General features: G+C 51.6%; 1 protein-coding gene across 1 annotated transcript in view; it reads left to right on the top strand.

Moving 5' to 3' along the window:
- LOC147108646 (cadherin-4-like) overlaps window positions 1-14459 on the top strand; it is a 735941-nt gene that overhangs the window by 653558 nt on the left and 67924 nt on the right. Inside the window, exons 11-12 of the mRNA XM_086005339.1 lie at window positions 5163-5305; window positions 14179-14412. Coding sequence (XP_085861465.1) covers window positions 5163-5305; window positions 14179-14412 — 377 coding nt within the window. The remainder of the gene's footprint in view (window positions 1-5162; window positions 5306-14178; window positions 14413-14459) is intronic.

A 14459-nucleotide genomic window follows, 5' to 3' on the forward strand; every position in this document is an offset into this window, starting at 1 on the left:
GTTGGCATCGGTTAGTTCGACCTCGTCTACAAGAGGGTCATTTTTAGACGTCCGAACGTATCTTCGGAGTAATACAGGTCCAGGAGTAGTTAGCCATGACGGGAGTGATGTCCCATGAGATGAGCGACGCTGGAATCCAAAGAACCGCTCATGAGGTGTAGTATTTGTGGCTGTAGAAAGCAGGGACCGTATAGAGTGCAATGCATCCGGAAGCACTGTTTCCCATTGCTGGTCTGGTAGGCCCCGAGATCTTAAAGCGAGACGTACGGAATTCCAGATGATACCGTTATACCTCTCTACCTGCCCATTTCCGATGGGATGGTATGGTGTTGTTTTGCTTGTAGCAATTCCCCGTTCTGAGAGGTAGTCCTTGAGTTCCCTTGACATAAAGGATGGACCCCGATCTGAGTGAATATAAGCTGGCATGCCACAGAGAGAAAATACCTGCTCAAGGCAGCAGATTACTGTGGACGCCAGCATATTGGAGCAGGGGAAGGCAAACGGAAAACGTGAATATTCGTCGATCATGGTGAGCAAATATGTGTTCCGAGTTGAAGAGGGCACTGGGCCCTTAAAATCGATGCTAAGTCGTTGCATCGGTTGGGTTGCATGTATGAGTATACCATCTGAGGGGCGGAAGAACTGAGGTTTTAATTCCGCACAAAGCCGGCATTCTGAGCATATTTTCTTTACATCTCCAGTGGAAAAAGGGAGATTCCGTGATCGTACGAAATGTAGCATGCGCGTAACACCAGGATGACACAAACCATTGTGGACATCCATGAGAGTGGAGGATGACATAGTGGAGCAGAATGCCCGTGTGAGGGTGTCCGGGGCCACATTCTCCTTGCCAGGCCGATAGAGAATGGTATAACCAAAAGAGGCCAGTTCCATCCTCCAAAGTTGTATTTTATTATTCTTAATTTTGGTTCGTTTTCGATTATCGAGCATGAAGGCGGAATACTGGCAAATAATGAGGGTTCATCAAGTGAAGCTGCTGAAAATGCACAAAATGGTAATTTAGATGGTATATTAGAAATAGTAAGTCCGGGTTTGGATCCACCAAACTCAATGGTGAGTTTCTTATGCTGTTTTTGGAAGTCCAGCCCTAAGAGGAGATCACTACATAAGTCTTTGAGCACCGAAAGTCGGGTGGAGGGATACATACGACCATGAAGTGTCATATCAACAACACAAAAGCCGGAGATTCTGGTATTAAGTGATGACTGGGCCATCGCAATTGCCTGGTCCGATGGGAAGACATGTAGTTTCAATTTCGCAACAATCTGTTCCTTAATGAAACTATCAGTACTTCCTGAGTCAATTAAGGCATCTAAGGTATGCCCTTTAATTGAAATTTTTGTGGCTGCCTGAGACAGGTTCTGTGGGCAAGCAGCTGTAATTGGTGTCGTTGCACAGAGAGTGGCTAAAACTCTCGGTGTGCTTCTTCGGGAGAGAGCTCGAGAGGAAGCTTGATAGGTCCTAGCTGGAGCATCTTGATAGGCCCTAATTGGGGCAGTTCGGTAGGCCTTAGCTGGATTGGCCCTCGTAGAGGCCCTTGATAGGCAAACTTTAGCAAAGTGTCCTTTTTTCCCGCAATAACTGCAGATTGCATTGCGAGCAGGGCAGGTTTTCCTAGGGTGAAAAGCATCTCCACAAAAGAAGCATTCCTTCCTAGATTGCCAAGAGGCTGCTAAAGTGGGGTCGTCCTCCTCTTCTTCATCAGAATTATCAGAATTAGATTCCCCCATGATAGGGTTCACCTGAGACCGCTTGAATTGTCTGGTTGCAGCTACAGCAGCAGATCGAGATCTGGGCAGCTGATAGAGGTCTGCATTTCTCTTTGCCAAATCCAGTGAACAAGCTAGGTCAAAAGCTTTTTGTAGCTCAAGTGTTTTACTTTCTAGTAGACGCTGGCGTATAAATGGAGAGGCAATCCCGCAGATGAAAGCATCACGAATCATTTCTTGGCAGTACAGCTCAGCTGAGGCTGCCTGAAAGTTACAATCTACACTGAGCCTGCGAAGTTCTTGCAGGAATTCGTCAATTGATTCCCCTGGCCCTTGTCGGGCTGTGGCCAGTAGATGTCTAGCATAGACCTCATTTGGGGTCTTCGCATACAGTTTCTTAAGTGCCCGAATCACCTCTTCGTAATTATCCCAGTCATCAACATATTCGAACACTTTTGGGGTCACATAATTGACAAGTATCTTCAATTTAGCAGGAGCATCCGCTTTACATTCATCCAGAAAATTCTCAAAAGTACGATACCAATGCTTCCATACCCTGCCAGCTGCTGGAGTATTCGGGTCCAAGTCCAGACGAATAGGTCTAAGGATTTTCTCCATGATGGGTGGTTCCCTGGATCCTTAACTTCCGAGTTTGTCTGAAGGTCGAGTATTTGTCAGTGTAAATACTAAGTTACTTAAATTGATGTAAGAAAAAGGAGACTTACCATCAAGTAACTTTAAAGTAAGCTTTAAGTAACTTATAAACACACTATATACACAAGAGAGGTCTTTACCATGCCTCTGGTAGAAGCCTCTTACAATACTGAACAGACCAGTATTTATACCAGTCCAACAGGAAGTGACATATGACAGGAAGTGAGGTATGTACACAGTTCATAGTTCATAGTTCACAGGAAGTGATGACATAACTTCCCGGAAGTTATCATTTTTATCACACCCAGCATGGCCATGGGCTGCCTCGGCCGAGGGTGTCCCTGATGGGCTGGCTTCTTCTTCCTCCTCCTCTATGTCTGACTCGGACACAGTGCCAGCTTGAGGGGCCGCCTCCTCACCTGGCGAGTCACCATCTGAAAGCAGGGAGGCACAAGAGTTGCTTTAGAGTGAGGACAGGGCGGCAGCGAGGGAGGCATGAGTGCTGCTGTGCACTGCATTGGTTCAATAGTGGCAAAGGATGCTGGTGTGAGGCGCAAGTGGAAAGGGAGAGGTCAAAAAGGTGATGACCTTACCATTGGTGCCCAGAACAGGGTCAGCATCTCCAGTGGCAACGGGGCCACTCAGCTGGCCTGCCATGATCTGCTCCACTCGCTGCTCGAGGTCGCTCAGCTGTTTCAGGTCAGGACGGCCTCCCCCGGTCTGTCGCTGCTGTCTTCTGTTATGCGCCAGCTTGGCCTGCAAGAGAAAGGACCGCCTCTAAGTACAGTGTCAAGCCCTGATCTTGCCCGCACTGCCTCCCATAGTCGATTAGCCCTGACAGTGTCTAAAGTCCTGAATGCGCAAGTGCTTTTCATGACAGTCCCATAGCTGCTGGATGAGGGCTGGCCATTAGGGCTTTCAGACCCGTTTGGCCATAAAGTGAGGTGCACATGCAGGGATGAGGAGGATACTGGAAAGGGTACTCAACCTGACAACCCGAGTGAGGTCGTTGAATTTTTTCCGGCACTGGGTTGGTGTCCTGCCAACCACGTTGTTGGACGTGACCCTGTTTGCCACATCCCTCCATGCTTTCCGATATTCGGCGGGCAGCGGCCTCCTGCCACCCTCAGGGAAGAGGACATAGCGCCTGTGGTCCACTGCGCCAACCAGCAGCCTCAGGTCACCCTCGCCGAAGCGCTGCGCTCTCTCCCTGGCCTTCTCCATTCTCCTGGGCGTGGAGCTGTTCCAGAAGCAGTGTTCAGGCCTTGCCTTAGGGCTGCAGTGTGCAGGGCGTGGCAGCCAAGCAATTCCACATTCCCCCTTTAAGTGCTGACCGGCGCCTGACTGTCTGCCCTCAATGAGCAACTCGCCGCACCTGCGCTGCGCCCGCCTTCGGTGTTTGCGCCCCGGATCGCCGGCTTAGCGTCTAATGATAGTCGTGCATCGCCTGCTTTAGCGCAGCAGCAACCTCTTGGGGCGATGCAACTGAATATCGGCGAAGGTGGCGCTAAGTTGCGCCAGGCGCAAAAGTTAGCGAACGCCATGCTGTAGCGCCCCAAACGTGGCTATACTGAATTTCTAGGCCTTTGTCTTCAGAAAGCTGATGCATTTCACCCTATTGGCAGCCTTTGCCAAGGATGAATGGGAAGAGGGTAAAGAAGTGAAGGGCAGAAATGAAGCACAAGGAAATCCAAGCTGCAGACATGAGACTGCAGCAAGTAATGGAGTCTCCCATCCAACTCCTGTTTGATCATCCTGGCAGTCTTCTTTCATGCATTGCCACTAAAGCATGACATATTGGGAGTAATTTTCAACTTTGGTCGGGGTGGAAAACTGGCAGTAGCAAATGAAGACAATATAAAGGAAAATCAGGTGGGGTGTATAATGGGCGACTGATCCACTAGCGTCAGTTTTCTACCTCTGCCGAAAGTAAAAATTACCTCAACTGTGATTGGTGTGCTTCTGAGAAAGCATCCAACATTACCGTTAGTCAGACATTCACGTCTCCGTGTTGCTTTCCCAGCTTCCTTTGGAAATAGGAGCCTCCGCATCACTAATCATCTGCCAAGATGAGGTGTGCTCATCTCTACGTGCAGAGCCAGGTGTGTGGCTACTGGTGGGTGGGTACAGAGCACCTCTCATCTGATCAGCTTGGCATTCCTTCATTGGTCCTCTTTTTTAAAAATACTTCAGATAGGAGGATTTTTAGTGGGAAACCCATTGATGCTAGTAATGGTGCTGGGGGCAAAAAATATTAGCACATTGGCACAAAGGCTCAAGAGAACCTAAACATCATCAGAAAGCAAACAAAAAGTGAAAACTGTTAAGAAATGGCCCTGCATATACTCAATGTTGCCTAGCGACTCTGGACACCCATTTTATGAGTTGTGTTTCGAAATAATGCCCTGCACCAAATATCAGACAAAGGAGTGCAGGATGTCCCTGACATATTGAAATCGTGTCCTCACCTGTTAGAGGTGGGGGCTTCCAATGGCAGTGTTCCCTACCCACAGCAAATGACATGTGAACTAAAGGGGGTGGTGTTATGGATTTCTTCACAATTTTCCAGTCAGAAGCATTTGATTTGCGATGAGACAATCGAGGCTAATTGGTTAAAAGCATTGTGTTGTTTATCTGATATGAAGGATTTCAAATTAACTGTAATTTGTTGCGCTGTTGCTTATAAAGTTGTTGCTTTCATGTGCATTCAGCTAACTCTACCACTGGCTCCCTGTCGGAGTAGTTAAAATCTCTATTAATATTTGCTGCTTTCTTTAGATATTCTGAACTGTCAGATCCTGCCAACTGGCTGAACATTAATGCCACAACTGGTCAGATCACAACCACAGCAGACCTGGACAGAGAGTCAATCTATGTTAAAAATAATATGTATGAAGCGACATTCCTGGCGGCTGACAATGGTAGGTCTTGGCTTCGTGCTGTTTATTCCTGTGGAACAATGTAATCTAATGTATCAGCCTGGTGATGTCCTTTTGCACCCTTCAATTAAACCCATTTAAGTTTCTTTCACGTACCTCAAAAACAGAGTAATGTTGGAAAATAGCATGGTAACAAAATGCAATTCCAGGATTACACTGAAATAAGAAAGCTACCCCATAGTCAGATATTTTGTGAGCGTGTTTGTGGGTGTGCGCGCATTTGTGGCGAGGGGGGTGTGGGGCGGGGGGGGTGGGGCGAGGGTGGGGTGGGGGGGGCGAGGGGGTGTGGGGCATGGGGGTGCGGGGCGAGGGGGCGGGGCGAGGGCGAGGTGAGGGGGGTGGGGCGAGGGGGGGTGGGGTGAGCGGGGGTGTGGGTGGGGTGAGGGGGGGTGGGGCGAGTGGGGTGGTGGGGTGGGGGCTGGGGGGGGTGTGGGTGGGGGCTGGGGGGGTGGGTGGGGTGTGGGGGTGGTTGTGTTGGTGGGTGGGGCGGTGTTGGGTGGGGCGGGTGGGGGGCTGGGGCGGTGTTGGGTGGTGCGGGGCGGGGGGGTGCTGGGCGGTGCGGGGGGTGTTGGGGAGGTGTGGGGTGGTGTCGGGGGGGTGGGTTGGGTGGTGTGGGGGGTGGGTTGGGTGGTGTGGGGGGGTGAGTTGGGTGGTGTGGGGGGGTGGGTTGGGTGGTGTGGGGGGGGTGGTTTGGGTGGTGTGGGGGGGTGGGTTGGGTGGTGTGGGGGGGGTGGGTTGGGTGGTGTGGGGGGGGTGGGTTGGGTGGTGTGGGGGGGGTGGGTTGGGTGGTGTGGGGGGGGTGGGTGGTGTGGGGGGGGTGGGTGGTGTGGGGGGGGTGGGTTGGGTGGTGTGGGGGGGATGGGTTGGGTGGTGTGGGGGGGGTGGGTTGTTGGGTGGTGTGGGGGGGTGGGTTGTTGGGGGGGTGGGTTGTTGGGGGGGTGGGGGGGGTGGGTGGTGTGGGGGGGTGGTGGGTGGGTGTGTGAGGGGTGGGTGTGTGGGTGGGTGGTGGGGGATGGGTTGTTGGGGGGGTGGGTTGTTGGGGTGGGTGGGTGGTGTGGGGGGGTGGGTGGGTGGGGGGGGCGGTGGGTGGGTGGTGTGGGGGGTGGTTGGGTGGTGGGGGGTGGGTGGGGGTTGGGTAGGTGGGGGGGTGAGTAGGGGGGTGTGTGTGGTGAGGGGGGCGTGTGTGTGGGGGGGTGAGGGGGGTGTATGTGGTGAGGGGTGGTATTTGGGGTGGGGGGGTGCGGGTGCATTGTGTGGGGTGGGGAGGGGCTGCGGGGGGGATGTAGTGTGGGGGGAGGGGGGAGTGGCGTGGATGGCGGGGGAGCCGGTGGGGGGATGTGGGGGAGTGTCTGTGTCTGTGTGTTTATAGGGTGTGTGTGTTTGGTGGGGGAGTGTTGGAGAGTTGAACAAAAAGTGCAAGCTTATTTTCGTTTCTCACTGGCCCTTGAATTTTAGCTGCATTCCATTAACTCCCGAGCATAGCTGCCGTTGTGCTTATTTCACATGGACTGGGGTCGTAGGTTTTCATTCCAACAATAGTTGTAACTTGAACCTTCAAACAGAGAATTTATCAAATGGAGCTTAGCTTTGTTCTGAAGAGGCAGAAAATATCCAAAATTTGTCAGTCGACTTTCAATGCAGTGGTGAAGCAATGCTTTATTCCCCACTCAATCTTTTAAAAGCTGGAATATAAGCCTTTTTGAAAAATTGGTAATGGTTATGGGGAAGAACTTTCTTGATTGTATCTCAATATTCTGTATCAGTGTGGGGTAAGAGGAGAGTGCTTGTGCATCAACCTGGAAATTAAGTTCTTGCACTAGAATATGGAAGAAAAAGGGAAGAAAAAGTGCCCTTGCTCTTCTCAGAGCCTTGTAATGAGGTTTAACCTTGTGCACGAGTTCTTTACCATTGGTGTTTTGAAAATTTCTGGGAACTAGCTTCCTTAAAACTGATTTTTACAAGTACACAGACAAACTCATTACTAACTGTAGAACTGGTTCAAATGGCTTTGTATTTGATTCTAAGTGGATTTGGCTGTTAGACTGTACATAACAATCCCAGAGCATGTTGATCTATAATTCATATCGTGCAATACCATTGCAGGCAGAGCTACTGCTGCATTTTTGCTGGACCTCAAACTAACAAGATGTTAGTGGAAACAGACTATTTCGAGCATAATTAAACTCTTTAAAGATTGATCTAAAAGTTGCCCTGTTTACAGAATCCTTTTGACTATGTTCTACTCATCTCAGCAGATGTGCATCATTTAGGTTGTCTGAAGTAACACACGCTGATGTTCTGAACATCTGAAATCTCTAATAAAGCCTGCATATGTATCGCTTTCACAGCCCGGCCCATAGTTTCTCGAGCTTGGTTTGATCCATGATCCGATTTGATCTGATCTGATCTGATCTTCTGTTGCTCATTCACCTAGATATATCATACTCGGCATTAGGCTTCAACCCAGCCTCACCCAGAACATTTACATTATTATACTTGGCAGATGTATTTAGAAGTATTCTAGTTGAAAAGTTTTGTTTTGAATATCCATAGCTTTTGACTTGGAATATTTGAATAAAAATCAAGCAATTTAATTAGCTGCTCTATGACTTTTGCTAACCTAAAATAAAGGTTTGGCATATATATCACTTTAAGATGATTTGAGCACTAATTACAAATGCAATTGATCTTGCAGAACCAAAAACCATCAGGTTTAGTTCTGATATAATTTAAGCCTTGTTGAGATACCGCGGCAAACGTGGGAGTTGAGACCAGAGTTGGTGAAACACAACTGCTTTAATCAACCTCATGGCAAAGAGAAACTGGAAAAGCCTGCGCAACCACTTAAATACTCCCCAGACAGGAAGTGCTCCCGGCAGCCTGTCCCTGCGGGAAACAAGTTGCTGGAGGAAAGGGCGCCCGGCTGGGGGCGTCTGCTTAAACTGTCCGTGCCGCCATGAGCGGATTATGTCCAGTGGTGGCGTGTCGCCACAGAGCTCCCCCCAGAATCCGCTTAGGAGGAGTGGACAAGTCGTGACGGTGGTCTAATGGTTCTGCCGGAGCGGCTCTGAGTGGTCGCCGGTCTAGTTGGTGGGGCCGGGCGGTTCGCCGCCGGCTCTGCTGGCTTGCTGGCGGGACGGCCTCTAGTTGGAGGTCGGGCCACGGGGACCTGTTCCCCTCGTTCTGTGTGTGCTGGTTTGAGCCGGTCGATGGAGACTGTGTCGACCCTGTCACCGAGTCGCAGCTTGAAGACCTTGTCCCAGGTTTGCAGTACCTCGTACGGTCCGTCGTACGGGGGTCGCAGGGGTCCGCGGTGCGCGTCGTGTCGCACGAAGACGAAGCGTGCCTGCTGTAAGTTTGGCGGGACGTGAGGTGCGAGTTCACCGTGTCGGTTGACCGGAAGTGGGGCGAACTGTTGAGCGGAAGAGAAAGAGTTGAGCCGCTGCTGTTCAGCCGACCAAGGCGTGGTAGCCTCCAGGAGGAATTCGCCTGGTATGCGCAGTGGTTGTCCGTAGACTAACTCCGCTGCCGAGGACTGGAGGTCTTCCTTGACCGCGGTGCGTAGGCCTAGTAGCACCCACGGTAGGTGGTCAGTCCAGGTACTGTCCTGCAGGCCGGCGCGGAGTGAGGCCTTGAGTGACCTGTGGAAGCGTTCACACAGCCCATTGGCCTGCGGGTGGTACGCCGTGGTTCGGTGGAGCGTCACCCCGAGGTTGCGTGCTGTGGCCGTCCAGAGTTCGGAGGTGAACTGGGCGCCTCTGTCGGAGGTTATGTCGGCTAGTACGCCGAACCTTGCGACGCAGGTGTTAACGAACGCCCTGGCGATGTCGGCTGTGGTGGTGGAGGTCAGCGGCACTGCCTCAGGCCAGCGTGTGTAGCGGTTGACCATCGTGAGGAGATAAGTTTGGCCTTGCGATGGCGGCAGAGGACCGACGATGTCGACGTGTACGTGGTCGAAGCGGCGGCTGGGTACCTCGAAGTCTCCCAGGGGTGCTTTTGTGTGCAGCTGTACCTTAGCCCGTTGGCAGGAGGTGGCCCAAGTCCGAACATCTTTGCTGAGGCCGCGCCAGACGAAGCGCTGGGAGAGGAGTTTGACGGATGCGCGGGAACCCGGATGGGAGAGCCCGTGTAGCGCGTCGAAGATGCGGCGACGCCAGGTTGCAGGGACGACCGGCCTGGGTTGGCCGAGTGAGACGTCGCAAGTGACTGCCGTGGCTTCGGGCCCGTGCGCGACCTTGGCTAGGCGTAGCCCTGGCAGGCTGGTAGCCGCCGAGAGGAGGTCTGGGTCCGTGAGCTGGGCCACTGCTAGTTGCGCGTAGTCGACCGCGAGGTGATTCGCGCAGATGGCGGGACGGGAAAGGCAGTCGGCGACAACGTTGTCTCTACCGGAGACGTGCTGGATGTCCGTAGTAAAGTCGGACACGGCCGCGAGCTGGCGTTGCTGCCTAGTGGACCAGTGTTCGGTGTGCTTGGCCATCGCGTATGTGAGCGGCTTGTGGTCCACGTACGCGGTGAAGGGGCGGCCCTCCAGGAGGAACCTGAAATGACGGACCGACAGGTGGAGCGCGAGGAGCTCGCGGTCGAAAGTAGAGTATTTGACCTCCGGGGGGGCGCAGTTGGCGGCTGTAGAAGGCAAGTGGCTGCCACGCGCCATTGACCCACTGCTCGAACACGGCTCCGACCGCGTGGTCGGAGGCATCGGTGGTGAGCGCGACCCGGGCATCGGCCCTCGGGTGCGCGAGCAGGGTGGCGTCGGCGAGCGCGTTTTTGGTGGCATCGAAGGCGGCTGACGTGTCAGTGGTCCAGGCTACGGCCATCTTGCCGGATTTACCTCGGAGGGAGTCGTATAGGGGCTTCATGAGGGCTGCAGCTCTGGGAATGAACCTGTTGTAGAAGTTCACCATCCCGAGGAACTCCTGGAGGCCCTTGATGGTTTTGGGGTGGGGGAATTGCTGGACGGCCCCAGCAGGGGTGATGTGGTGACCGAGAAAATCGATCTCGGCTAGGCCGAATTGGCACTTCGCCGGGCTGAGGATGAGCCCGTGTTGGGCTAGGCGCCCGAACAGGATGCGAATGTGTTCGAGGTGTTCCTGTTGGGAGGAGCTGGCCACGAGAATGTCGTCTAGATAGACGAATAGGAAGTTCATGTCCTGGAGGACTGGGTCCATAAGGCGCTGGAAAGCCTGGGCTGCATTCTTGAGGCCGAAGGGCATCCTCAGGAACTCGAACAGGCCGAATGGGGTGATGACGGCCGTTTTGGGGATGTCCGCGGGGTGTACAGGGACTTGGTGGTAACCGCGCACCAGGTCAACCTTGGAAAAGACGGTTCGTCCGGCCAGTCGGGCCGAGAAGTCCTGGATGTGCGGCACCGGGTATCGGTCAGGGGTGGTGGCGTCGTTGAGGCGGCGGTAGTCCCCGCAGGGGCGCCAGCCTCCGCCGGGCTTGGGGGTGATGTGGAGGGGCGAGGCCCAAGGGCTGCTGGAGCGGCGGATGATGCCGAGTTGCTCCATGGTGGTGAACTCGGCCCACGTGATTTCCAGCTTGGCCGGGTTTTTTGTCGTCCGAGAGAGACAGCATGTGGGAAAGCAGATCCGACGGTGAAGCGTCACCAAGGCCGGGGAGGTCGAGGAGTTGGCAGTTGCGCTGGTAAGAGGACGCTTGAAATTTTTTAAGGAGCGCGGCCTTCAGATGTTCGTACTTGCCTTCCACTGGTGGATCCTGCAGCGCTGCCCAAACCTTGGGGACTGTGGCGTAGGTGAGAGAGGCGACGAGGTAGTCGTGCTTCGTGGCGTCGACTGTAATGTTTTTCAGCCGGAATCTGGACTCGGTTTGAACGAACCAGGCCTCGGCCAGGTTCTCCCAAAAGTCTGGTAGTTTAACTGTGACTGCGTTTGTATCCGCCATGCTAGCTTAGGATTCGTCCTGAGCGTCGGGGTCACCAGTGTTGAGATACCGCGGCAAACGTGGGAGTCGAGACCAGAGTTGGTGAAACACAACTGCTTTAATCAACCTCATGGCAAAGAGAAACTGGAAAAGCCCGCGCAACCACTTAAATACTCCCCAGACAGGAAGTGCTCCCAGCAGCCTGTCCCTGCGGGAAACAAGTTGCTGGAGGAAAGGGCCCCCGGCTGGGGGCGTCTGCTTAAACTGTCTGTGCCGCCGTGAGCGGATTATGTCCAGTGGTGGCGTGTCGCCACAGACTCAACATTTACATGTACATTTAACCAAAATGCAGTTAGGGGGGAAAAAAAACAAATGAAATGACTGTGTACTCATAAAATCACCATGAAAAACCAAAATACCTCACTATGCCATTGAGGCAGAGGTATGAATAGCCTACCTTTTTGGAGAATTTATTTCTATCCAACTGTGGACACTTTTGGTGCTTTCCATGGTTATCAAAGCTTTCATGCCACTCAAAGGGCCAGATTTTCAGTGTGCCATGAGGCGGGCTTTCAGGCGTGCGGGGGTCAAAAATCCTGAATTCGGGGGTCCCGACACCATCCCGCCCAAAACCCACCTCCACGTAAGTTTCAAGGGAGCCGGGTACCCGCCCCGCACTGGGACCCGCCGACCCGAGACGGGAAGGCATTAGTGCCAATTAACTGCCTGTTAACAGGTAGTTAACAGGCAGTTTTTAGCCTAATCCCTATTTTGAGGGGTGTCGTGTGGGATTCCCGATGGCTCCGAACCACGCCAGGTTAGAGCAGGCGGGCCGCCGGGTTGAAGGACTTGGAGGGGTCAAGATGTCGGTGTTCAGGTGAGTGATGGGTGCATGAGTGCAAAGGTAAGTGTGTTTGGTGTGTCTAAAGTGTGTAAAGAAGTTTTACTTACCTGTACTTACCTTAACAGCCTTTCTTCCTCTAGGCGTCAGGAGTCCATCACTCAGCCAGAATTGAAAGCTGATTGGCTGCGATCTGTCAAAAGTGACAGCCTTCAGCTTCCAGTGTCGGTGAGAGTTCTAACTGAGTCTGCGTAGAAGGACTCAGGTTAGAAGTCAGACTGTCAGTGTTTGACAGCTTCAAACAGCTGTGAAACACTGATATTTCATCTGTCAAAAACTCTTGACAGATGAAATTTCAGTCTGTGACATCAGCTGTTGCCGGGTGGCCCTTAATTGGCCTGCTGAGCCCACTGGGCGGGCTCAACAAGGTCAATCAAGGGAAAATCGTGTGGGTTGGCCGGACGTCGATGGAGGCGGGACTAAAACCCGAAAGTTGTAGTCCCGCCTCCTTCCCGACAGCTTAATGAAAATCCAGCCGTAAGTCTCTGAAATGGTAAAACTCTAACCCATTTTGATCTCGTTTTGCCACATGGAGATTGAAGTAGACACTGAATGTCAGTGAAAGAATAGCAGAAATAGCCAGAAAATTATGCTTCCTACTGACTGATATTTTGGTAGCCTGGCGACAATTAAGCACTGTGAACTGTGATTCCAAATATTACTTGATAACCCTTATTAAAGACCTGAGGTGCATTTACACTGTATGGGGGAGAAGTTCTGCAGGGTTCCCTTGAAGTTGAGCCGTAACTTGAGCAGAACAACAGGCGAGCCGCTGGCGAAACAATGCAAAAGGCCTTTTAAAAAAAAAAAAAAAAAATCCTTTTACCCCATTTTTCCAGGGGTTCAGCACGGTGGCATAGTGGTTAGCACTGTTGCCTCACAGCGCCAGGGACCCGGGTTCAAATCCGGCCTCGGGCAACTGTCTGTGTGGAGTTTGCACATTCTCCCCGTGTTTGCGTGGGTTTACTCCGGGTGCTCCGGTTTCCTCCCACAGTCCAAAGATGTGCAGGTTAGGTTGATTGGCTATGATAAATTGACCCTTAGTGTTAGGGGGATTAAATACGTGGGGTTATGGGGATAGGGTGGGATATGTGTTGGTGTAGGGGTTACGGGGATCAGGTGGGATATGTGTCAGTGCAGGCTCGATGGGCCGAAATGGCCTCTATCTGCACTGTGGGGTTTCTGTGATTTCTGTGATTCTTTCACCAAAGTTTTCCATTACTGCAACTGACGAGCATTGTTCATATTAAGAGTGCGTTTACACTCCAACTTTATCATTGATGCAAAGGGGTAGGGGATTGGGAGAATCCCCACCGAAATTCCGGGTGCACAAGCTAAATTTTGGTGCAAAGCCAAAACCAAATTTGGAATGTAACTGGTGTGAAAAGGCCCAACTTAACTGAAGCAAAATGGAGGGAGATCCCTTCTCCAAGTAGGGTACGATAGCATAGTGTTAATCCAGAGGCCCGGATTAATGATCCGGAGACGTGAGTTCAAATCCCACCACAGGCAGCTGGGGAATTTAAATTCAATTAAATCAATCTGGAATTAAAAACTAGTATCAGTAATGGTGACCATGAAACTACATGAAATGACCGTAAAAAACCCATCTGGTTCACTAATGGCCTTTAGGACCGGTCTGGCCTATATGTGACTCCAAACCCACAGCAATGTGGTTGACTCTTAACTGCCCCGCTGCGGTTCAAGAAGGCCGCTCACCACCACTTTCTCAAGGGCAATTAGGGATGGGCAATAAATGCCGGCCTTGCCAATGAACAAATTTAAAAAAAAGTACCTTTGTTCTGCTGCATTCCAATCCATTTACACTATAATTGCAGCAGTGTGAAGTTCAACCTATTCGCACCAGTGGTACAGTTGGAGTGTAAATACATTAATATGAACAATGCTGGTCAGCACTAGCGATAAGATGTTATGTAAAATATAGTAGGTACATTCTGAAATAAAACTCAAAGTTTTTGAATTATTAAATGTTATGACTTGTCCAAATTGAGATGTAATTGCTTTAATAAATGCTTCACCATGAATTAACAGGCATGTTGTCTTCATACAGGCAATCCTGCAGCAAGTGGCACCGGCACCTTTCAAATTTACCTCATTGATGTTAATGATAATCCACCCGAGCTGATTCCTAAAGAGGCCCAGATTTGTGAAAAGCCTAATCCAAATGCGATAAACATCACAGCAGGAGATGCCGACAGAGATCCAAATACAGGCCCCTTTGTGTTTGAACTGGCAAATAAACCATCGGGTGTCAAGAGGAACTGGACAATCACCCGCTTAAATGGTAAGACATGACCCTGCACAACACTCCAATTTAGATGATGAGTGTAA

Source organism: Somniosus microcephalus, chromosome 13 (assembly GCF_052327205.1).
Source record: "Somniosus microcephalus isolate GS21.2 chromosome 13, FLI_Smic_1.0, whole genome shotgun sequence".
Taxonomy (NCBI): Eukaryota; Metazoa; Chordata; class Chondrichthyes; order Squaliformes; family Somniosidae; genus Somniosus; species Somniosus microcephalus.